Source organism: Scyliorhinus torazame, chromosome 2, assembly GCF_047496885.1.
Source record: "Scyliorhinus torazame isolate Kashiwa2021f chromosome 2, sScyTor2.1, whole genome shotgun sequence".
Taxonomy (NCBI): domain Eukaryota; kingdom Metazoa; phylum Chordata; class Chondrichthyes; order Carcharhiniformes; family Scyliorhinidae; genus Scyliorhinus; species Scyliorhinus torazame.
In genome coordinates, this window is record NC_092708.1 from 267,375,006 (window position 1) to 267,400,164 (window position 25,159).

The following is a 25,159-nucleotide window of genomic DNA, read 5'->3' on the forward strand; positions in this document are numbered from 1 at the left end:
TTGGAGGAGCAATGCTGAGGGAGTGCTGCATTGTTGGAGGAGCAGTGCTGAGGGAGTGCTGCACTTTGGAGGAGCAGTGCTGAGGGAGTGTTGCACATTTGGAGGAGCAATGCTGAGGGAGTGTTTCACTGTTGGGGAGCAGTGCTGAGAGAGTGTTGCACTGTTGGAGGAGCAATGCTGAGGAAATGCTGCATTGTTGGAGGAACAGTGCGGAGGGACTGCTGCACTGTTGGAGGAATAGTGCTGAGGGAGTGCTGCACTGTTGGAGGAATAGTGCAGAGGGAGTGCTGCACTGTTGGAGGAACAGTGCTGAGGGATTGCTGCACGGTTGGAGGAGCAGTGCTGAGGGAGTGCTGCACTGTTGGAGGAACAGTGCTGAGGGAATGCTGCACTGTTGGAGGAACAGTGCTGAGGGAATGCTGCACTGTTGGAGGAGCAGTGCTGAGAGAGTGCTGCACTGTTGGAGGAGCAATGCTGAGGGAGTACTGAGCAGTGCTGAGAGTGTTGCACTGTTGGAGGAGCAGTACTGAGGGAGTGCTGCACTGTTGGAGGAACAGTGCTGAGGGAATGCTGCACTGTTGGAGGAACAGTGCTGAGGGAATGCTGCACTGTTGGAGGAACAGTGCTGAGGGAATGCTGCACTGTTGGAGGAGCAGTGCTGAGAGAGTGCTGCACTGTTGGAGGAGGAATGCTGAGGGAGTACTGAGCAGTGCTGAGAGTGTTGCACTGTTGGAGGAGCAGTACTGAGGGAGTGCTGTGCTGCTGGAGGTGCAGTGCTGAGGGGTTGTTGCAATGTTGGAGGAGCAATGCTGAGGGAGTGCTGCATTGTTGGAGGAGCAGTGCTGAGGGAGTGCTTCACTTTGGAGGAGCAGTGTTGAGGGAGTGTTGCACTGTTGGAGGAGCAATGCTGAGGGAGTGTTGCACTGTTGGGGGAGCAGTGCTGAGAGTGTTGCACTGTTGGAGGTGCAATGCTGAGGGAATGCTGCATTGTTGGAGGAACAGTGCTGAGGGAATGCTGCACTGTTGGAGGAACAGTGCTGAGGAAATGCTGCACTGTTGGAGGAGCAATGCTGAGTGGGTGCTGCATTGTTGGAGGAGCAGTGCTGAGGGAGTGCTGCACTTTGGAGGAGCAGTGCTGAGGGGGTGTTGCACTATTGGAGGAGGCATGCTGAGGGAGTGTTGAAATGTTGGGGAGCAGTTGCTGAGAGAGTGTTGCACTGTTGGAGGAGCGATGCTGAGGAAATGCTGCATTGTTGGAGGAACAGTGCTGAGGGACTGCTGCACTGTTGGAGGAATAGTGCTGAGGGAGTGCTGCACTGTTGGAGGAACAGTGCTGAGGGAATGCTGCACTGTTGGAGGAACAGTGCTGAGGGAATGCTGCACTGTTGGAGGAACAGTGCTGAGGGAATGCTGCACTGTTGGAGGAGCAGTGCTGAGAGAGTGCTGCACTGTTGGAGGAGGAATGCTGAGGGAGTACTGAGCAGTGCTGAGAGTGTTGCACTGTTGGAGGAGCAGTACTGAGGGAGTGCTGTGCTGCTGGAGGTGCAGTGCTGAGGGGTTGTTGCAATGTTGGAGGAGCAATGCTGAGGGAGTGCTGCATTGTTGGAGGAACAGTGCTGAGGGACTGCTGCACTGTTGGAGGAATAGTGCTGAGGGAGTGCTGCACTGTTGGAGGAATAGTGCAGAGGGAGTGCTGCACTGTTGGAGGAACAGTGTTGAGGGAATGCTGCACGGTTGGAGGAGCAGTGCTGAGGGAGTGCTGCACTGTTGGAGGAACAGTGCTGAGGGAATGTTGCACTGTTGGAGGAACAGTGCTGAGGGATTGCTGCACTGTTGGAAGAGCAGTGTTGAGAGAGTGCTGCACTGTTGGAGGAACAATGCTGAGTGAATGGTGCATTGTTGGAGGAACAGTGTGGAGGGACTGCTGCACTATTGGAGGAATAGTGCTGAGGGAGTGCTGCACTGTTGGAGGAATAGTGCAGAGGGAGTGCTGCACTGTTGGAGCAACAGTGCTGAGGGTATGCTGCACTGTTGGAGGAGCAGTGCTGAGGGAGTGCTGCACTGTTGGAGGAACAGTGCTGAGGGAATGCTGCACTGTTGGAAGAACAGTGCTGAGGGAATGCTGCACTGTTGGAGGAACAGTGCTGAGGAAATGCTGCACTGTTGGAGGAGCAGTGCTGAGGGAGTGCGGCACTGTTGGAGGAGCAATGCTGAGTGGGTGCTGCACTGTTGGAGGAGCAGTGCTGAGAGAATGCTGCACTGTTGGAGGAACAGTGCTGAGAGAGTGTTGCACTGTTGGAGGAGCAGTACTGAGGGAGTGCTGTGCTGCTGGACGTGCAGTGCTAAGGGAGTGTTGAAATGTTGGAGGAGCAATGCTGAGGGAGTGCTGCATTGTTGGAGGAGCAGTGCTGGGGGAGTGCTGCACTTTGGAGGAGCAGTGCTGAGGGAGTGTTGCACATTTGGAGGAGCAATGCTGAGGGAGTGTTGCACTGTTGGGGAGCAGTGCTGAGAGAGTGTTGCACTGTTGGAGGAGCAATGCTGAGGAAATGCTGCATTGTTGGAGGAACAGTGCGGAGGGACTGCTGCACTGTTGGAGGAATAGTGCTGAGGGAGTGCTGCACTGTTGGAGGAATAGTGCAGAGGGAGTGCTGCACTGTTGGAGGAACAGTGCTGAGGGAATGCTGTACGGTTGGAGGAGCAGTGCTGAGGGAGTGCTGCACTGTTGGAGGAACAGTGCTGAGGGAATGCTGCACTGTTGGAGGAACAGTGCTGAGGGAATGCTGCACTGTTGGAGGAGCAGTGCTGAGAGAGTGCTGCACTGTTGGAGGAGCAATGCTGAGGGTGTACTGAGCAGTGCTGAGAGTGTTGCACTGTTGGAGGAGCAGTACTGAGGGAGTGCTGTGCTGCTGGAGGTGCAGTGCTGAGGGGTTGTTGCAATGTTGGAGGAGCAATGCTGAGGGAGTGCTGCATTGTTGGAGGAGCAGTGTTGAGGGAGTGCTGCACTTTGGAGGAGCAGTGTTGAGGGAGTGTTGCACTGTTGGAGGAGCAATGCTGAGGGAGTGTTGCACAGTTGGAGGTGCAATGCTGAGGGAATGCTGCATTGTTGGAGGAGCAATGCTGAGTGGGTGCTGCATTGTTGGAGGAGCAGTGCTGAGGGAGTGCTGCACTTTGGAGGAGCACTGCTGAGGGAGTGTTGCACTGTTGGAGGAGGAATGCTGAGGGAGTGTTGCAATGTTGGGGACCAGTTGCTGAGAGAGTGTTGCACTGTTGGAGGAGCGATGCTGAGGGAATGCTGCATTGTTGGAGGAACAGTGCTGAGGGACTGTTGCACTGTTGGAGGAATAGTGCTGAGGGAGTGCTGCACTGTTGGAAGAGCAGTGTTGAGAGAGTGCTGCACTGTTGGAGGAGCAATGCTGAGGGAGTGCTGCACTGTTGGAGGAGTAGTATTGAGAGTGTTGCACTGTTGGAGGAGCAGTACTGAGGGAGTGCTGTGCTGCTGGAGGTGCAGTGCTGAGGGAGTGTTGCAATGTTGGAGGAGCAATGCTGAGGGAGTGCTGCATTGTTGGAGGAGCAGTGCTGAGGGAGTGCTGCACTTTGGAGGAGCAATGCTGAGGGAGTGTTGCACTGTTGGGGAGCAGTGCTGAGAGAGTGTTGCACTGTTGGAGGAGCAATGCTGAGGAAATGCTGCATTGTTGGAGGAACAGTGCGGAGGGACTGCTGCACTGTTGGAGGAATAGTGCTGAGGGAGTGCTGCACTGTTGGAGGAATAGTGCAGAGGGAGTGCTGCACTGTTGGAGGAACAGTGCTAAGGGAATGCTGCACTGTTGGAGGAGCAGTGCTGAGGGAGTGCTGCACTGTTGGAGGAGCAGTGCTGAGGGAGCAGTGCTGAGGGAGTGTTGCACTGTTGGGGAGCAGTGCTAAGGAAGTGCTGCATTGTTGGAGGAGCAGTGCTGAGGGAGGGCTGCACTGTTGGAGGAGCAATGCTGAGTGGGTGCTGCATTGTTGGAGGAGCAGTGCTGAGGGAGTGCTGCACTTTGGAGGAGCAGTGCTGAGGGGGTGTTGCACTGTTGGAGGAGGCATGCTGAGGGAGTGTTGCAATGTTGGGGAGCAGTTGCTGAGTGTTGCACTGTTGGAGGAGCGGTGCTGAGGGAATGCTGCATTGTTGGAGGAACAGTGCTGAGGGACTGCTGCACTGTTGGAGGAATAGTGCTGAGGGAGTGCTGCACTGTTGGAGGAATAGTGCAGAGGGAGTGCTGCACTGTTGGAGGAACAGTGCTGAGGGAATGTTGCACGGTTGGAGGAGCATTGCTGAGGGAATGCTGCACTGTTGGAGGAACAGTGCTGAGGAAATGCTGCACTGTTGGAGGAACAGTGCTAAGGGAATGCTGCACTGTTGGAGGAGCAGTGCTGAGGGAGCAGTGCTGAGGGAGTGTTGCACTGTTGGGGAGCAGTGCTAAGGAAGTGCTGCATTGTTGGAGGAGCAGTGCTGAGGGAGGGCTGCACTTTGGAGGAGCAGTGCTGAGGGAGTGTTGCACTGTTGGAGTAGCAGTGCTGAGGGAGTGTTGCACTGTTGGAGGAGCAATGCTGAGGGAATACTGCACTGTTGGAGGAGCAGTGCTGAGAGAGTGTTGCACTGTTGGAGGAGCAATGCTGAGGGAGTGCTGCATTGTTGGAGGAGCAGTGCTGAGGGAGTGCTACACTGTTGGAGCAGCAATATTGAGTGAGTGCTGCGCACTGGAAATGCCGTCTTTCAGTCGAGACTTTAGAGTGAGTGCCGTCTGCCCTCCCAAAATAACCATTGCCACTATTCAAAGAAGAGGAGGGGAGTTCCACTGGTATCCTCGTCAACATTTATCCCTCAACCAACAGAAATAAAATAAAGACTGGCACCATTCTAAAATATGTCATTGGCTTTACTGTGCTGGGGGACAAATCTATACTTGGTCTTCCTATAAACATTCTGAAGCACAATGCCAAAGCCTTATGTACTACTATGTAAATAATGGAATGAATATTACACAGGCCACATTCCAACATTGTTCTTCTGTTTCCATAGGTATCTCATGTAAACAACCTGAAAGGAAGGCAACACCTTACATGTGACAATACTTAGCGTGGGTCCTTTCACCTCAAGAGACAGTGCCCCATAAGTGACCACTGATACAGTGGCCTTGCCCCCATCACTTGCGCACCTGCAGTAGCTCCATGAGTTGCTCCTGTTGTCCAGCTTGCCTCATTTTGTCCCCACGCTCCACCAACTTATTGCGGAGCTTGGTCCACTTCTCTCCCAGAGCCACAAGGCGGGATTTGACATTGTCCCTGGCATAATACTGCTCCTGGATGAGATTGTTGCCTGTCTAATGGTGAAAACACAAACCATGTCTGAAATACAGCAGAAACATATGCAGTAACACAGGCGTCACTAAACATTTCAATCAATATCATACAAGAGGAGTTGAGACATATTATAAGTTCATAGAAACTTACAGAAAAGGTGCAGGCCGCCATTTGACCAATCATGAATATTTGGTAACCAGGAATATTCATAGAATCCCTACAGTGCAGAAGGAGGCCATTCGGCCCATCAAATCTGCACTAGCCCTGGGAAGGAGTGCCCTATCTAAGCCCACGCCTCCACCCTATCCCCAAAACCCAGTAATCCTACCACCAACCTTTTGGACACGAAGGGGCAATTTAGCATGGTTAATCCACCTAACCAGCACATCTTTGGATTATTCCTAATCTTGTGTGATCTATGTCTCTAAGTACAATATTGTAATCCCATGTAGGATTTTATGCCTGCAGCTCACCAACCGTATTAGTTACACTATGAACAATGACATACATATAATTCAATACCCACTTTGTCACTGCTGTTATTTCCTTCAATCTGGTCCCTGCAACTTTTGGATATGACTAATTTTATTGCTGTTTAGGAGGGCTGCTAATTAATTTAAAGATGGGGAACAAGCGGTGGGGATGGTGGCTGCTTTGAAGTTGGGAAACTAGGAAGATCAGATTTGTTGAAAATCCTGGCGAATTTAGCAACAGGACCCGATTAGCATTGTTCATCTTGGTTTCCCAACCATAGCGGGTGGGTCGGAGGTCAGCACCAGGTCACAGTGCAGAGGAGGGAGAGAGAATTCAGGATGGCTGGAAAGAGGAGGCGATGAGTGGGGCGGGCATTATATGAGTCAGGTGGGAAAATGAGAAGGATCTGGGGGAATTAGGTTTGTCTGGTCGTGGGGGAGGGTGAAGAAGCTAAACGGAATCTAATGAGTAAATGGAAAGACAGCAGGCCCAGCACGCTTTACGCAACCCAAGGCCTGGAAAACCTAGCCAACCAGGGTTACAATGATGGTTAACTTTGAAGCATGTGGCCTCATTAGAATATTTAATTGACTAAGATGCGTCCTGAGAGTCAATTGGTTTCCCGCACCCACCACCCCCCAACTCATCTACCTTTGTTAACGCCAGACGTTTGGGGGGGGGGGGGTACAATTCAGGTTTTTAAACATCTTAACATTCCATAACCCAAACTCATCTGAGTTTGGGGGAATATAATTGTCCCCTCATCTCCCTGTCCGTCCTTTGATCTTACTGCGGCTCCTTTCAGCTATTTTCTAGGTTCCCACCTCTGCCAGATTAGTTTAAACCCTCCCCAACAGTGTAGTTAACCTCTCAGACAGAACATTGATCCCGCCTCTGTCCAGCTGCAGTCTGTACATTGTGTACAGGTGCCACTTCTGCCCCCAGAACGGGTCCCAATGCCCAGGAATCTGTAACACTCCCTCCTCCACCACTTCTCCAGCCATACATTCACCTGCACTATCTTCCTGTCTCTATACTGACTTGCATGTGTCACTGGGAACAATCTCGAAATTATTACTTTGAGGTGTCGGTTTTAAAATCGCATTCATTTTATTCCATCTGAAGATTTCTGAGTTTTATCCACAGTTTTTATCTAACTGTGCATGTGTGTGTTTTGAGCGTGCTGGATATAGCTTTGACTGCACTGGATAGCTTTGCGTGTACGATCAAATTTGATGTCAAATTTATTCCAAATTCGAACTTCTGATGTCAAATTCTAATTGAGCATATTGTGTACACTTGAATGCAAAAATTATGTTAAAAGTGTGTGTATGTGCGTCTGTTGTTGTGGATCTCTGTTCATCAATGAAGATGTTTTCACTTGTGCACGAGTCCGAATCTAAGGACCAAAAATATTAGATAGTTACCAAAAATCCAGAAGAAAATCAGGAGCAACTTCTTTACTCAGAAAGTGGTGGAAAATGTTACCACAGAGTATTTGAGGTGAGTACGATCTCAATGCATTGAAGGGAAAGTTAGATAAATACGTGAGGGAGAAAGAAACAAAAGGATATGCTGGAGGGTGAGACAAAGTCAATAAAGTGGAACATGGTTCATCAGCGGGCTTCATCAGGCTCCGCCCTGCCAAAGTGTCGACACAAACCACTCCCCCAGATTGCTAGAAAATCTTTTGGACTGAAAACTCGGCTGTGTATCTGGAGAGATACATGCTGGTTTTCAGGCTGAACCTGACACTGCCAGATTTTTCGAAAATTCTGCTCAAATTGATCCAGAAAACAGTGTAATGGAGCCCCTAGACTCACCTCACATTGTGCAATTACCCCAGTATTACATTGTGCAATTACCCCAGTATTACACTGTACAATTACCCCATTGACCCTCCCCCATTGATCCCGATGCCACAGATGTCATATGGTGCAGTTACCCATTGACACTAATACCCAATATTACATGGTACAGTTACCCCTTTGATATTAGACCCAGTATCACACAATGAATATGCAGTCTCTCTGTAGGTTACAGGCAAAAGTAATGAGCTCTGTGCTTTGCTCTGACACATAATATTCCACCCCAGAGGTGGATGTTGGTGGTGGGCACTTGGGGCGGCAAAGTGCATTTCTTCTGAGTCTCTTAGTGAAAGGCAGGCAAAGGGGTGTGCTTTAAGGAAGCCGCAGTTAACCAGACTGCAGTAGCTGTACCTTCATCAGGTCCTCCACTCGAGCTTGGTTTGCCATCACCTCCTTCTCCACAGCCTCGTGTCTCTTTAGTTTGCGGAGGATGTTCGTCGGGTCTCGGTACGATTCATCGGAGGCAATCTCGTACTTTTCATCAATCCACATTAAAAGTTCAGCCACGTCTCTGTTAAATTCCTAGAGGCAAGGAAATAAAGGAACAAAATAGGATTTTTGCTTTGATCATGCTTCATCTGGTGTACTGTGTTCAGATCTGGTTACCACACCTCAAGACGGATGCATATCCTTCGAGGTCAATTCATCAGAGCGGTACCAGGGCTAAAAGGCCAAATTCTGAAGACAGGTGGCATTGACCAGGTTTGCATTCTCTTGAGTTTAGAATCTTGTGAGGTGATGTTTAAAGGATTTGATAGCATCGGCAGAGAGAAACGGTCTTCTCTGGTGGCTGTTCAGAACAAAGTAGTCTAACTGTACATTCGGCAGGAAGCACTTTTTAACTGAAAGGACTGTAGAATTCTGGAACTGTACTCCTCAAAAGGCTTTTGAGGCTGGGAGTCAACTGAAGATTTCAAAACGGAGAATGTTAGATGTTTGCTAGGCAAGGGATATGACATGCTGGTGGATAATTGGAACCGAGGTGCAGTTGTGTCCAGAAATTGTCTAACTGAATAGTTGAGCAGGCTCGAAGGGCGGAATGGCCTCCTATTCCAATGTGTACATTCCCTCTTTTAAGTTTCAGCTCAAACCCCCTTGGTCGCCGGGTTTAATTGTGACAACGCCAATCACATTATCAAGTTCAATTAATTTATCACTTAATGATGCTGAAAACTTTCATAATCTCTCCACTGAACATTGCTTCCCCACAGTAACTGATCCTGGCTTAGGTTTAAGTGTCAAAAGCATGGAATCAGTTTGGTTTGCTTAATTTTAAAAACGCATTAATTCATGTTGTGATGTATTACTGGTATATGGTGCAGTAAGGGTTAGAAAGCCTGGGTTAATATGTATATGACTGCCTCAGTAGTGTTTTTAAAGAATCCTGCTTTGAAAGGTTTTGGGAGCCAGAGGTGCAATTAAGGCATCGTAAAACTTGTGCTAATGGAGTTTTTGTTTGGATGACTTTCAATAGATTGCAGCAAGATAGCTGCTCTGCTACATACGAAGACCTGAGCCAGAATCAGATTGCCTACGAATATTTTAGCACCACGTTCCCCGGAGTTTTGTTTGGATTAAGGGTGTTCCCTGTGGAGTTAATTAAAGGGCTGAATTCTCCACCGCCAGGATTTTCCGTTGTGCTGGGAGCCTGGGGGTTTACCGATGGCGTGGGGCTACCCCACAATGGGGAACCCCATTGGCCAGCCGGCGAGACGGAGAAACCCGCCTATTGTGTTTCAGCTTGGTAAGGTGATGTAATTAATGGGAGGAGCTAAGGTAACTGGCATTTTGCAGAAAAACAGTTCAGTTGAGTTTTAGATTGGGATGCGAGCAGAAATCAAGCATCTGCTCTCACTGCAGTTCAGTTAAAGATATGTCTGTAGACAGATTAGCAGTTTCTTTCCAAGCAGTTCTTTGGCTGAAAGGTGAGCTGAAACAAGCGGAGAAGCAGCTTCTGAAGAAATACAGCCAGAGTTTCTGAAGACTTCAGCTACAGATGCTGCATGGTTCTGACCGGATTCAGGTGTTTTCTTTAAAGCAGTGTCAAAAGATATTTCTTTCTCAAAGTAGAGTATGCAGACATTTCTCTGTTTGAAAGTGGATTGAGAGCCGAGATGGTTTTGATGAATGATGGGAATAAAGTTAAGGGTTACTGTGTAGCTGCATTGATTAGCATTGTTTAAGGGTTAATTATAAGCTATTTTCCTTGTGTGATATTACAGATATTTTAATACCGGGTTCGTAATAAAGTTTGTTTAAATATTCCATATCCTTATTTTGTGTGAAATTACTCCTGGAATGAGGTATCCTTTCCTCAGTCTTACAAAATTAAAATAAAATATTGGGGTTTCAGCCTAGTATCCGAGATACTGTTGGGTCTGGTCTGGGATTGTAATAATGGGATGTGGGCATCGCCTGCCGGGCCAGCATTTATTGTCCATCCCGAAGTGCTCTTGAACTGAGCAGCTTGCTAGGCTGGAGTCACATGTAGGTCAAACCAGATAAGGATGGCAGATTACCTTTCCAAAAGGACAATAGCGAATCAGATTTTTTTTTACAACAATCGTTTCATGGTCATCATTTAACTTTTAATTCCAGATTTGAATTCAAATTTCATCACTTGCAGTGGTGGGATTTGAATCCAGGCCCCCAGGTCTCTCAATTACTAGTCCAGTGACAATATCACTATACAATTGCCTTGCATTCAATAGCTGTACCTCCTTGTAGCAACCCTGAGATTGTACCCAGTGCTCCAAGTGTAGGGCACCAGTATCCAAAATTGTACCCAGTACTCCAAATGTGGCTACAAATGTGCCTTGTACATACTTACTACATCCCTCTGAGATTTGAGCTCAATCCCTTTGCTTTCCTTTCTGATGTCCCACACTGCTTTGTTTCACTGAACTGAAATGCTGACTCTACCTACATAATGATGGTAGCTACATTTCAAATAAAGTAATTAATTACTAAAAGTGGTTAAGGGCCATTCTGAAGATCTGAAATGTCTGCACAAGTGCCATGCCATTCTTTTGTCTAAGTCAAACCATCAAGCTGTTGAAATGGATACAAACCTGGACTTTCTGTGACTGGAGCAACCTTTTCCTTCGAAAGTCACTGGACCGATTCAGATCATTCCATCTGTCGTCAATCAGAAACACCCTCTTCTGGACCCTGGGCATAAAGAGAAATATTGTATACAGCTCATTACCTGCTGCCAAACAATTCAGAACAAGATCTCCACAATGCAGAGCACAAGCAACACCTCCAGAACAGAGTTACTGCTCATTCATCTCATTTATCATTACAGGACCTTGCTGGACTCAACATGGCTCGAGTTCGCCTCCATGGTAACAGTGCTTATGACAGTAATTTATTGCCTATGAAATAGAATGAGCGTCTTGAAGATACAAAAGGTGCCATGGTCGATGAAAGTTCTTCCTTTCCCATAATTTGCTCCTGGAAAAAGTCCAGAAAAAATAGGGACAAACAAAGACCTGCATTTATATAGTGCCTATCATGACCTTTGGACGTCCCAAAGGGCTTTACAGCCCTTGAAGTGCTCCCAAAGTGTAATCATTGTTTTGGCAAACAACATATTGCTGAGGTTAGGTGGATTGGCAATTCCAAATTGTCCCTTAGTGCTCAAAGATTAGATGGGGTTACAGGGATAGGACAGGGGAGCAGGCCTAGGTAGGGTGCTCTTTCAGACTTGATGGTCTGAATGGCCTCCTGTAGGAATTTTACGAAATGCAGGGTCTTGGCATTGTACGCTGCAGATCTTCATGGCGCCCAAAAAGATGAATGAAGTGTTGAATTTTGCATTGCCAATGCATTGACCAAAGAGGAGACATATAATAATGTGTTGCCTATCCTTAATTGCCCTTGAGGATCTGGAGTCAGGTGTAGGCCAGACCAGATAAGGATGGCAGATTTCCTTTCCCAAATGTCATTTTCCCACGGTCACCATTACTGAGACGAGCGTTCAACTCCAGATTTTATTAATTGAATTTGAATTCCACCAGCTGCGATAGTGGGATTTGAACCCATATCCCCAAAGTATTAGCCTGGGCCTCTGGATTACTAGTCCAGTAACATTGTAACTATGCCACCATTTCCCCAACAAACCTTAGAAGGAATGAATATAAGTATAGACAGAAGGATCAGCTTTCTTGAAGCAAAAGCAAATTTGAGGGAAATTCCAATGAGAAAACTTGGACTGGAAATCTGAAAGACTTGAGGAGACCATATAGAATTAATAGTCAAAAGAGGGGTGGGTTCAATTAGGGACCAAAGAAGAAATATCCTTGTGAAGGAAAAGAGCATGGTCGAGATATTATATGAGTATTTTACAGCTGTCTTCCTCACTAAAGAGGAGGATGCTGCCAATGGCATAGTAAAGGAGGTAGTGGTGGTATTGGATCGGATAAAAATAAAAAGGAGGTGCTTAAAATGAGAAGATTCATCTGATCCCAATAGGGTGAAACCTATGTTATTAAGAGACGTTAGGGTGAAAATTGTGGAGGTTTTGACCACAATCTTCCAAGCATTCTTGGGTATGTGGGTGGTAATAAAAGCCTGGAGGATTGCACCCTCTTTAAATAAAGGGAGAGGAATAAACTCAGCAGCTACAGTCCAAACAGCCTATTATCAGGATGGGAACATTTTAGAGGCAATAACTCAGGACAAAATTGGATAAGTATGGGCTAATAAATGGAAGTGAGCATAGATTTGTTAAAAGCAAATCGCGTTCGACTGATACAAAACCAAAATGCTGTGGATTCTGAAAATCTGAAATAAAAACAGAAAATGCTGGAAATACTCAGCACATCAGGCAGCTTCTTGGTCCTTTCATGGTCATCGACCCAAAATGTTAACTCTTCTCTCTCCAGAGATGCTGCCTGACCTGCTGAGCATTTCGGCATTTCTGTTTTTACTTAATCTTTGACCAGGTTAGTTGAATTCACTGCTGAAATAATGGAGAGGGTTGATGAGGGTAGTGTATTTGATGTTGAGTATATGGACTTTGTTTAACCTGCCCTATCCTATTGGCTGGGGACAATTAGTTACCTCTTGAGAATATTTTTATTAGGGGCTAGTTTAGCACAAGGCTAAATCGCTGGCTTTGAAAGCAGACCAAGGCATGCCAGCAGCATGGTTCAATTCCCGTACCAGCCTCCCCGAATAGGCGCCGGAATGTGGCAACTAGGGGCTTTTCACAGTAACTTCATTTGAAGCCTACTTGTGACAATAAGTGATTTTCATTTTCATTTTTTTTCATTTCAGTAACAAAGATTTGAAAATCAACAATTAACATTCCGTACATCACACTCATCACTAATCAACAAGGAAATGTCACCATTCCATATTGGTAGCGATACAAAGCTATATCAGCTCACTTTCAAAAATAACCCTACACACGGTATCGCCCCTTGCAGGTTCTGCAACAGAAACAGAGGATAAGCCTGAGAACGTGCTATCATGTCCAGAACTTTGTCTCAGAAATGATCTGTTCATCAATGTATAACTTGTTCCATTTATCAGTACCATTCTTCATCCAGGAACTGCAGCTATGCAGGCCTTCCCAGCGCAATCTCACCGGAACCAAATCTTGGCATCCACATATTCTTGAGGAATATGAACTCCTCCGATAAGTGGGCGAGGCAATTGTTAAACTTTCAGCTGTATAAATAGAGCTGGCCAGTGTGATACCAGAGAGAACTACTGGTGCTGTGTAAATATTGTTGTAAATAAAAGTTACTTTCTGTTTGACGCAACAATCTCATGCTGGACTCATTGTGACCCTCACAAAAGACTTTCAAAAGGTGTTTGTAAAAGTACCATACAAAAAAGCTTGGCAGCAAAATTAAATCCCATGGGATTAAAGTGATGCAGCGGTGGGGGGGATTTGCTGGATACAACTTTAGACAAAGGGACAGAAAGTTTGAAGCACAGCGTATGTATGGTTGTTTTTCAGACTGGAGGGAAGTATATAGTAGTGTTCCCCAGGGTTCAGTATTTGGAATACTACTCTTACTGATATGCTTTAATTTGATTTGATTTTGTTTATTGTGACGTGTACAGAGGTACAGTGAAAAGTATTTTTCTGCGAGCAGCTCAACAGATCATTAAGTACATGAAAATAAAAGGAAATAAAAGAAAATACACAATAGAACAAAGAAAATTACAGCACAGGAACAGGCCCTTCGGCCCTCCCAGCCTGCGCCGATCCAGATCCTTTATCTAAACCTATCACCTATTTTCCAAGGATCTACTTCCCTCTGTTCCCCGCCCGTTCATATATCTGTCTAGATGCATCTTAAATTATGCTATTGTGCCCGCCTCTACCACCTCCGCTGGCAAAGCGTTCCAGGCACCCACCACCCTCTGCGTAAAAAACTTTCCACATACATCTCCCTTAAACTTTCCCCCTCTCACCTTGAAATCGTGACCCCTTGTAATTGACACCCCCACTCTTGGAAAAAGCTTGTTGCTATCCACCCTGTCCATACCTCTCATAATTTTGTAGATCTCAATCAGGTCCCCCCTCAACCTCCGTCTTTCCACCTTAATGCCTTTTAGAATACCCAAAACTTCCCCCTTCCTTATGCTGACTTGACCTAGAGTATTTAAACATCCATCCTTAGCCTCAACATCCGTCATGTCCCTCTCCTTGGTGAATACTGATGCAAAGGTTCAATTCCCGTACCAGCCTCCCCAAACAGGCGCCGGAATGTGGCGACTAGGGGCTTTCCACATTAACTTCATTTGAAGCCTACTGGTGACAATAAGCGATTTTCATTTCAAGTACTCATTAAGAATCTCACCCATTTCCTCTGACTCCACGCATAATTTCCCTCTTTTGTCTTTGAGTGGGCTAATCCTTTCTCTAGTTACCCTCTTGCTCCTTATATACGAATACAAGGCTTTGGGATTTTCCTTAACACTGTTAGCCAAAGATATTTCATGACCCCTTTTAGCCCTCTTTATTGCGCGTTTGAGATTTCCCGATATTCCTCCAAAGCTTCATCAGATTTAAGTCGGCTAGATCTTATGTATGCATCCTTTTTCATTTTAGCTAGTCTCACAATTCCACTCGTCATCCATGGTTCCCTAATCTTGCCATTTCTATCCCTCATTTTCACAGGGACATGTCTGTCCTGCACTCTAATCAACCTTTCCTTAAAAGACTCCAACATTTCAAATGTGGATTTACCCTTAAAGAGCTGCTCCCAATCCACATTCCCTAGCTCCTGCCGAATTTTGTTATACTTGGCCTTTCCCCAATTTAGCACTCTTCCTTTAGGACCACTCTCGTCTTTGTCCATGAGTATTCTAAAACTTACGGAATTGTGATCGCTATTCCCAAAGTAATCACCGACTGAAACTTCAACCACCTGGCCGGGATCATTCCCTACTACCAGGTCCAGTATGGCCCCTTCCCGAGTTGGACTATTTACATACTGCTCTAAAAAACTCTCCTGGATGCTCCTTATAAATTCTGCTCCATCTACGCCTCCAACACTACATGAGTCCCATTCAATGCTGGGGAAGTTAAAATCTCCCATCACGAACACCCTATTGCTCCTACATTTTTCTATAATCTGTCTACATAGTTGTACCTCTACTTCACGCTCACTTTTGGGAAGCCTGTAGTAAAGTCCCAACAATGTTACTGCACCCTTCCTATTTCTTAGCTCTACCCATATTGCTTCAGTGCTCGAATCCTCCATCGTGCCCTCCTTAATCAAAGCTGTGATATCATCTCTGACCAGTAATGCAACTCCTCCACCCCTTTTACCTCCCTCTCTCTCCCTCCTAATAGGGCAACACAAGGTACACAGTGTAACTGCATAAGCACCAGCATCAGATGAAGCATACAGGGGTGTAGTGTTAATGAGGTCAGTGCATAAGAGGGTCGTTTAGGAGTTTGATAACAGCGGGGAAGAAACTGTTTTTGAGTCTGTTTGTGCATGTTCTCAGACTTTTGTATCTCCTGCCCGATGGAAGAAGTTGGAAGAGTGAGCAAGCCGGGTCTGGGGGGGTCTTTGATTATGCCGCCCGCTTTCCCCAGGCAGCGGGAGGTGTAGATGGAGTCAATCGATGGCAGGCAGGTTCATGTGATGGACTGGGCCGTGTTCACGACTCTCTGAAGTTTCTTGCGGTCCTGGGCTGAGCAGTTACCATACCAGGCTGTGATGCAGCCTGATAGGATGCTTTCTATGGTGCATCTGTAAAAGTTGACAAGAGTTAATGTGGACATTCCGAATTTCCTCAGTTTCCTGAGGAAGTATAGGCACTGTTGTGCTTTCTTGGTGGTAGCATTGACATAGGTGGACCAGGACAGATTTTTGGAGATGTTTACCCCTAGGAATTTGAAACTGCTAACCACCCCCACCCACAGGTTTCCCAGCAGTATGGGATGGCTTCAACAGAAATTCCCATTAACAGCAGCCGGAACAGAGAATCCCGCTGCCAGCGAACGGCACGCCACCTCTCGCCACTGAGAAACAAGCGGCTGGGCGACCGGAGAATCCCACCCATTAACTAAATTATATCATTTTAAAGGGGTTACAGGAACAGAGACCGGGGGAGGGATATGCACACCAATCTTTGAAGGGATTGGGACAAGTTGAAAAGGTAATTAGATCCTTAGGTTTGTTAATAGAGTCCAAAAGTGAGGAAAGTATGTTGAACCTTTCTATTTCACTGGTTGGGCCTCAGTTAGTGTTTAATTCTGAACACCACACTTTAGGGAAGATGTCAGAGCTTAAGAGAGGGTGCAGAGGAGATTTACTGGAATGTTACCAAGAATTACTTCAGTTATGTGGAGACACTGGGTCTCAGCATAGCAAAGAGGAGAATTGATAGAGTATTTATGAGTCATTAATGGTTTTGATAGAGTAAATAAGGAAAAACAGTTTTCTGTAGCAGAAGAATGGGTAACCAGAGAACACAAATTTAAGGTGATTGGCACAAGAACCAGAAGCGACATGTGGATTTAGTTTCAAACACAACAAGTTGTGATCTGAAATGCTCTCCTTGGAAGTTTGCTGAAAGCAGATTTGATGGTAACATTGAAAAGGGATCTGGATCTATAATTAATGGGAAATGTAGAGGCTATAGAGAAAGAGCAAGGAATCAGTACAGGAAAAATGGGACAAATAGATTCTTTCTGTGCTGTATTATTTTATGATGCTATTATTCTAATGAGGGACTAAATTAGTTTTAAGAAGTCAGCTGTCCTTCAGAATTATCCAGCTGGACAGAAGAGAGCAGAAAGGAAGACTCAGACAAGCTTTGTGCTTGGCCTCTGTCTATCCCTACCACTTTGCCAATTAAATTACATTGACAACAATAATGGTGAGCTTGCAAACTTCAGCAGCATGGATCTCTGCATGCATATGTAGCCTAAACCAGAACTGGGCAATTCCAAGTCAGTTACTCAGCTGCCAATACGTACGTGTTGTTGACATATCTGTTGTTTTGGGTGAATCTAGATGCTTTGTCCTGCAGCCCCTGGATCCTCTGGCCTGTTACCTTCAGCATGTTCTCAAAGTCTTCATGCCTCTTTAGCAAGCTGCTCACAGAGTCCACGTTGTCCTTCAAAAACATTTCAAAGGGTTACGGCTCTCGGAGCTGAGATTCATAGCCTTGAATCTTGTTGTGGTCAAACTGATAGCCATGTTTCCAACATTACAAAGTGATTACACATCAAAAGTACCTTGTTAGGTGTGAAGTTCTTTTGGTCTGCCTGAGTCCCTGAAAGGAACTGTACAAGTCACTTTTAGAAGTCTTTCTTTTCCATTTTTGGGCCCTGTGGATTGCTGGGACCTGTCAGCCAGTACCTCTCGGTCGCAAATGCCCAGAGCCAATGATGTGCTGACCCAGACGTTGCTCGGAATGCCCCTATGTGGCATTGCTGGTGAGAACTTTCTACCCCGGCATAAGGTCAAGGTCATGCACATTACGGTTTGGTTAAAGCCTGCCCTCAATAACTCAATGTCGCAATGTCAGCCAATGACTTATGGGCTCCCGAGAGCAGTTAACACTGATTGGCCTCAGGGGGCAGGAAACAAACCTTCGAAGGGGTAGGATGGGAAGAGGCAGCCAAGGGAAGAGGCATAAGTTGCATTCTTGGTGGTCAAGGCCATGAGGAAGGATTTTCAACCCTGGCTGGAACCTTATTCTCTGGAGAGGGAGAAGGTGAGGGAAGGGGACATGTGACAGACCATCAAAGGAGTTAATTCATTTGGACCGACTGTCTGGAACCCAGGAAAATTATTTTCTCAGACACTGCACTAGAGGGCTGGGAGACCCTGTTTAATGTTTTTGAAATAAATTTAGAGTACCCAACTCTTTTTTTCCCCCAATTAAGTGGCAATTTAGCGTGGCCAATCCACCTACCCTGCACATCTTTCTGGGTTCTGGGGGTGAGACCCACGTGGACACGGAATGTACAAAGTCCACACGGACAGTGACCCGGTGCCGGGATCAAAATCGGGTCCTTGGCGCCTTGAGGCAGCAGTGCTAACCACTGTGCCGTCCAGTCTCTGTTTAATGTTAACGGCGGAAAATATGTTGCAAATTTTTGTTTGTTAAATATAACTGTTCATTCAGCGGCTACCACAGATTTTTGAGAAAGGCTAGCAGAGTGTGCAGGCAATCGTTCCAGAATCACAGCAAACCAACTGAAAGGATTTAGAAAACTGGGCTGCAGATAATTACAGAACAGGTCATTTGTACCAACCAGTCTGTGTTGGCATTTATCCTCTGGGCAAGACCATTTAACCACCATATTCCTGCCTTTCCCTTTCCTTTAGCCCTTGAATGTTAATACAGTCTCTGCTCCAATCACTAACTATAATGCATCTCTCATCTTTACTGCTCTCTGACCTAAATATCTCACATGGAATCTTGTATCTACATCCCTATATTCTAGATCCCTCAACCACCAGAAATAGTCTCTTTCCATTTATTTTCTCTTCCATAATTTTGAAACAAATCACGCTCCAGAATCCTCTGTTCTAACAAAAACAGCTCCAATTTTTCAGATTTTCCTTTCATATTTCGGTTTCCTCAAACAAGGTAGCATCTTTGCCAATTTGTGTTGCAACTTCTTGCGATCACCTCAACATCCTTCCCAAAGTGTGGAACCCAAACCCAAACATCGTCCAACTGTGGCCTTAGATAGATCCCGTTACATCTCGACTGTTATATATCCCCTTTTCCATACAACTCAGTATTCGGTTTGCTTTTTTATGGCCTTTTTTTCCCGGGCGGCACGGTAGCACAGTGGTTAACACTGTTGCTTCACAGCGCCAGGATCCCAGGTTCGATTCCCTACTGGGTCACTGTCTGTGGAGTCTGCACGTTCTCCCCGTGTCTGCATGAGTTTCCTCCGGGTGCTCCGGTTTCCTCCCACAAGTCCCGAAAAATGTGCTGTTAGGTAATTTGGACATTCTGAATTCTCTCTCCGTGTACCCGAACAGGCGCCGGAATGTGGCGACTAGTGGATTTTCACCGTAACTTCATTGCAGTGTTAATGTAAACGTACTTGTGATAATAATTAAGATTATTATTATTTGAGCTGTTGCTTTTCAAGTCTTGTGGTCTTGAACCTCCAAATTCCTTTGTTCTTACAATCACCCAACCTTCCCCAAAGTTTAATCATTGCTTTTACATATTGGCCAAAATCTGCTACCTCACATTTATTGACATTGAGTTTTGCCCTTTGCACCATCTTATTCATATCCACTCAAAGCTTCCTTTGGCTCTCAGTTATTTACCATGCCTCTTATTTTAGTTAACATCGACAAATTTAGACAGCACTCTCTCCAAGCCTCTATCCAAATCATTCATAAGAACTAGAAGCAGGAGTAGGCAATTCAGCCTCTCGAGTCTGCTCCATCATTCAATATGATCGTGGTTCATCTCATCTCTGCCTCAACTCTACTTTCCTGCCTGTTCTCCATAGCCCTTCAACCCATTACTAATAAAAAATCTGTCTATTTCCTTCTTAAATTTACTCAATGTCACGACATCCACCGCAATCTGGGGTAGTGAATTCCACTGATTCAAAACCCATGAGAAGTAATTTCTCCTCATCTGCTTGAAATCTGCTACCCTTTATCCTAAAACCATGATCTCTTGTTCTATATTTCTCACAAGAGGAAGCATTCGCTTATGTATACTTTGTCAATACTGTTTATCATCTATATACCTCCATTAGATCTCCTCTCATTCTTCTAAACTTGAGAGAGTTTAGACTTAAACTGCTCAATCTCTCTTCATAGGACAAACCCCTCATCTCTGGAATCAATCTAGTGGATCTCCTCTGAACTGTCTCTAATTCAACTACATTCCTCCTCAAATCAAGGGGGAAAGACTGTACACAGTACTCGAGGTGCGGTCTCACCAATGCCTTATTGGTGAGTGACCTGGGTGTGCTGGTGCACGAGTCGCAAAAAGTTGGTGTGCAGGTGCAACAAGTGATTAAGAAGGCTAATCGAGTTTTGTCTTTCATTGCTAGAGGGATGGAGTTCAAGACTAGTAAGGTTATGCTGCAATTGTATAGGGTGTTGGTGAGGCCGCATCTGGAGTAGTGTGTTCAGTTTTGGTCTCCTTACCCGAGAAAGGACATATTGGCACTGGAGGGAGTGCAGAGGAGATTCACTAGGTTGATCCCAGAGTTGAGGGGATTAGATTATGACGAGAGGTTGAGTAGACTGGGACTGTACTCATTGGAGTTTAGAAGGATGCGGGGGGATCTTATTGCGACATATAAAATTATGAAGGGAATAGATAGGATAGATGCGGGCAGGTTGTTTCCACTGGTCGGGGAAAGCAGAACTAGGGGGCATAGCCTCAAAATAAGGGGAGGTAGATTTAGGACGGAGTGTAGGAGGAACTTCTTCACCCAAAGGGTTGCGAATCTCTGGAATTCCTTGCCCAGTGAAGCAGTTGAGGCTCCTTCTTTTAACGTTTTTAAGAAAAAGATAGATGCCTTTCTAAAGAATAAAGGGATTCGGGGATATGGTGTACAGGCCGGAGAGTGGAGCTGAGTCCACAAAGATCAGCCATGATCTCATTAAATGGCGGAGCAGGCTCGAGGGGCCAGATAGCCTACTCCTGTTCCTAATTCTTATGTTCTTATACAGTTGCAGCAACACTTCCCTACTTTTGTGCTGTCCTTTTAGCTATAAAGGCCATAATTCCATTTGCTTTCCTTATTGCCTGCTGTACCTGCAAACTAGTTTTCTGTGATTCATGCATGACGACACCCAGATCCCTCTGCACCGAAGCAGTCGTACACAGTGAACAGGTGTGGTCCAAGAACTGAAATACATAGGACACTACTATCTATGCCCAACCTTCCTGAGATAGTGCTCTTAACTCTTATTGTTTCCTATTTTCTAATCAGCTTTTAATCTAATTTGCTACCTTATGCTTTCTCTAATTTCATGCCTAAAATATTCTGTTGATACAATGGAACAATCACACAATCCAGTGTTCCCAGTAGGGAGAAATATTTGCAGAGAATCATTGGAATGATCCCAGAATTGTGAAGGCTACACAGCTCCAATCTCCACCTGGGCCTTCTCGGTGAGTTTTGGTCTCCACTGTGGAATTCCCCATGGTTATAAAATCTCCAGCACAAGCTCTGCCTTATATTCAGCTAACCACAGGCTGGTAGTACTGTGACCCATTGACCCAGTGCCTTATTTCTCTGTATCACTACAATCAGGAGATATTACTCTGCTTTGGGCACCGTGTTGGGTTGATTAAGAATTGGGTGAGTAGGTTCAAATCTAGTTTTAGCCCAACTTGTCTTCGTCTGGGAAAATGTATTTATTGCCCACCCCTTGATGGCCTGAACCCGTTAAAAATCAACCAAGTAGTGTGGGACTGGAGTAATGTGTACCTCAGATTAGGTAGGTTCCCTTACCTGGAGGACATTAATGAACGGGTTCAGTTTTTACAAAGCTGCAACTTTGATTCTGTCAGCCCACAAATTACCATATACCACGACAAGATACAAATTCAGAGCCTCTGGTTTATGAGTCCTGCATGGTTACTAGGACACTGCGCTCTAACTCAGGAAGCTTATAGTCAGTAGAGAAAGGAAACTTGCATGTCACCAGTTTGGACTTCGGGGCTGAACCCAAGACCCAAGGCTGAACAGGCAGTGCACTAAGCCACTTCTCTATCCATTCCACTACCTGTGCTAGACCCAACATTCAGTGGTAACACTGACAATCGTTAGCTGGCGAAAACACTAATTCCTCACTTTGAGCAGCACCAACACAAGAAAGTCCTTCTGAACCCAGTCCATAGGAGGTACAATTTCAGACTTGCCAGGCCCATATGTATAACTGGAAGTTTGGTGTGGAAGAAACTGAGAGTACAGAACAATGAATATTACCCCGAGATCACTGATCTTCAGGAAGGCTTCATGACCAGAAAGTGTCGCCTCAATGCGATCTGCCTCCCGGTTAAAATGTTGCAACTCAAGTCCTTCCTGCAGCTTCTCATTTCGTTCCTTCCACGCAGTCTCCAGCTCCACCTGCACGCCCATCATTTTTTCCATCATTCGAGGTACATTACCAGCGGAGTTTGTCTTTATCACCCGATTCCCCAGGTCATGCAGCTCCTTGAACCTTTCACAAAGAAAAGATGCACTTTGAATCCTGCCAACACTTCCTGACCACAGCCAATTATAACCCAAGGTTGGTCAGCTGCACCCGGCTTAACTGCAACTCCCACCATCTTATTCTCTTCAATTGCATGCCTTCCCCCGCCTGGTAACCTTTCCTCTGCCCTTTTGGGGTTGCCACAGAGGTCTGCAGGGATTCTCCTTCCTCCCATGAGGATGGCACGGTGGCACAGTAGTTAGCACTGCTGCCTCACAGCGCCAGGAACCCGGGTTCAATTCCGGCCTTGGATCACTGTCTGTGTGGAGTTTGTACGTTCTCCCCGTGCTTGCGTGGGATTGCTCCGGGTGCTCTGGCTTCCTCCCACAGTCCAAAGATGAGCAAGTTAGGTGAATTGGCCATGTTAAATTGCCCCTTAGTGTCCAAAGATGTATAGGTTAGGATAGGTTATGGGGATAGGACGGGGGAAATGGGCCTACATAAGGCACTCTTTTAGAGGGTCAGTGCAGACTCGATGGGCTGAATGGCCTCCTTCTGCACTGTAGGAATTCTATGAACAGTGCTCAAGATTAAAGGAAATACATGATAATTCTACCATAGTGAAGGAATATCTTGGATCCCTAGACAGGGATGTAGGAGAATGTGAATAGACAGGGAAGGAAAATGTCAGGGTAATAAATGAGCTAACGGGATAATGTTGGAGGTGACAGAAGGACGAGCCTCTGAATTTGGAGGTTGGTGGGAAGCAGGGAGGGAGGCACATCATTGTGCGAGAAAGGAGAGGGTTGGGGAAAAGGCAGGCACAGTGAAGGACCATAGTAGCAGAAAATGAGAACATTTCAGAGGGCTGATGGTGAAAGTGAAATAATTGGAGAATGTATGATCGGAGAAATAGTGGGTTCTTCAGAGGAAACAAGATGGAAAGAAGTGTCATCCAGAGAACTGTGGAATCTGGAAGCTTGTAATAAATGTATGTTTGATAGGTCATCATCAGGGTCAGAGAAAGGAGTGCAGAAAGCAGAGAGAAGAGTCAGAGATGAATCAAGTGAAGGTGAGGCATGGGTAGAAATTAGAAGTATTGTTTAAAAGTTCACAGGATCAGAGTGAGAGCAGGAAGCACCAGACACACAATCTGACTGATGGTAATTAAGGATGGGGCCTGCGCAGGTTGAAACAATATAACCTAGATGAAGGTTTGAGGGTTTGTGTGTTTCCATAGCAACACCCTTTTTCCTGGAAGAAATGAGTGAAGCTGAAGAGAAGTTGTTCAAGGCGAGCACAGCCAGGAGGAGGAAGGTAATGCTGGTTGAAGGCACTGGAGACTGTTGACAAGGATTGGAACAGTAGAGGAACTGACATTCAAAATAAACCTGCATTTGTATAGCACCTTTAGCACTGTAAAATACCTTGGGGCATTTCACATCTGACAAAATTTGACATCGAGTCAGTGAAGGAAAGATTCAGACAGATGACCAAAACATGGTCAAAGAGACAGGTTTAAAAGGAGCATCTGAAAGAGGAGAAAAGAATAGAGATGAAAAGAGGATTCGATGGAGAATTAAAATTATCAGGCCAAGGCAACTAAATTCATGGCAGGCAATGGTGGAGGAATGAAAATTGGTGATGTAGGTTTCAGAGGATTGACGGGCTGGAGGAGGATGAAGGCAACAGAGGAATGGATGGGAATTTAAGCAAATTAAGGCCTGGTCTGATTGGGAGCCAATATAGTTCGTGAGCATAGCGCTGATAGATGAAAAGGACATGGCGCAAATTAGAATATAGGCAGAAGAGTGCCAAGATCTTGATTGAAGTCAGAATTTGAGATCATCAGACCTGAAATATAAACAAATCGAGGGATTCTATTCCCTGATAACTGAAGGGATGATGTAAGGCTGAGGACCTAAAAGCAATGAAATAGAATAATGTTCGAGAGTGAGAAGCATGACTGCAAGTGTTGCATTCTTGGCCTGTACTTGTTGGTCTCCTCCCTGCCACCCACCCCACCCAACGCCCTTCAGTTTTATAATGGGATTGCTCTAACTTTCAGTTCTGACACAGGATCGACACATTAATCTATCATTTCCCCTTCGGGTACTGGTCTACATTGGTCCTGGCAGTAAGGGAGATTACTTTTCACTGGTGCTTTTCTTACTTGATTTTCTGTGCGTTGATCTCCAGCAGGAGGTCACTGTGCTCTTTCAGAAGGTTTTCAGCAGAGCCCACGTCAAATCCCATCTCCTTGCTGTTCAGCTTGTCTTTCATGGTGTCAGCCCAAAGGAGAAGCTCTTTGCTCTCCTGGTGGTAGAGCTGCTGGTTGGAGGCGTCCGACAGAAGCTGCTTCCTCCTTGAGGCCTGAGTCTTCACCCTCTGTAGCAGTGCCTCCATCTCACTCACCTGCTCCATGATAGCAGCACTCTCTGCAGGATTGGTGCCCTGAATTCTGAAATAGCACACATCATTATACAGGAGGACGCAACACTATCAGCCACCTGACACATGACAATACAAGCTGCAGGATGGGCCTCAAGGAGTGTTATATGGTGATATAATAGTTTTTCCAAACACAATACACGCACCAAGATTGGAATTTGAGCCCTGGATGAATCACCAATTTCAGCATTGAGGAAAATTGACATATCAGATGTTGGCTACCTCACAGTGGGAGCAGGTTCAAACACCAGGGGAGGTAAACTAAAGCCAGGAGCCACTTAAGGAACTTTCCCACCGAGCCTCAATTTTTAGGCTGGCAGGAGCAGGTGCGCCCCCCATCACTGGCCTACCCTCCAATGCTGCAATGGCCCCCTTTGGATGCCCTAAGGGCATCCTCTA

At 46.0% G+C, this 25,159-nt stretch overlaps 1 protein-coding gene across 1 annotated transcript in view; it reads right to left on the minus strand.

Annotated features, from left to right (window-relative positions):
- Positions 1 to 25,159, minus strand: part of sptbn5 (spectrin, beta, non-erythrocytic 5) — a 400,397-nt gene that overhangs the window by 281,193 nt on the left and 94,045 nt on the right. The window contains exons 18-23 of the mRNA XM_072486950.1: positions 24,483 to 24,770; positions 22,102 to 22,336; positions 17,140 to 17,279; positions 10,751 to 10,850; positions 8,031 to 8,201; positions 5,193 to 5,357 (exon numbers count right to left, since the gene is read on the minus strand). Of these exons, the coding sequence (XP_072343051.1) occupies positions 5,193 to 5,357; positions 8,031 to 8,201; positions 10,751 to 10,850; positions 17,140 to 17,279; positions 22,102 to 22,336; positions 24,483 to 24,770 (1,099 nt within the window). The remainder of the gene's footprint in view (positions 1 to 5,192; positions 5,358 to 8,030; positions 8,202 to 10,750; positions 10,851 to 17,139; positions 17,280 to 22,101; positions 22,337 to 24,482; positions 24,771 to 25,159) is intronic.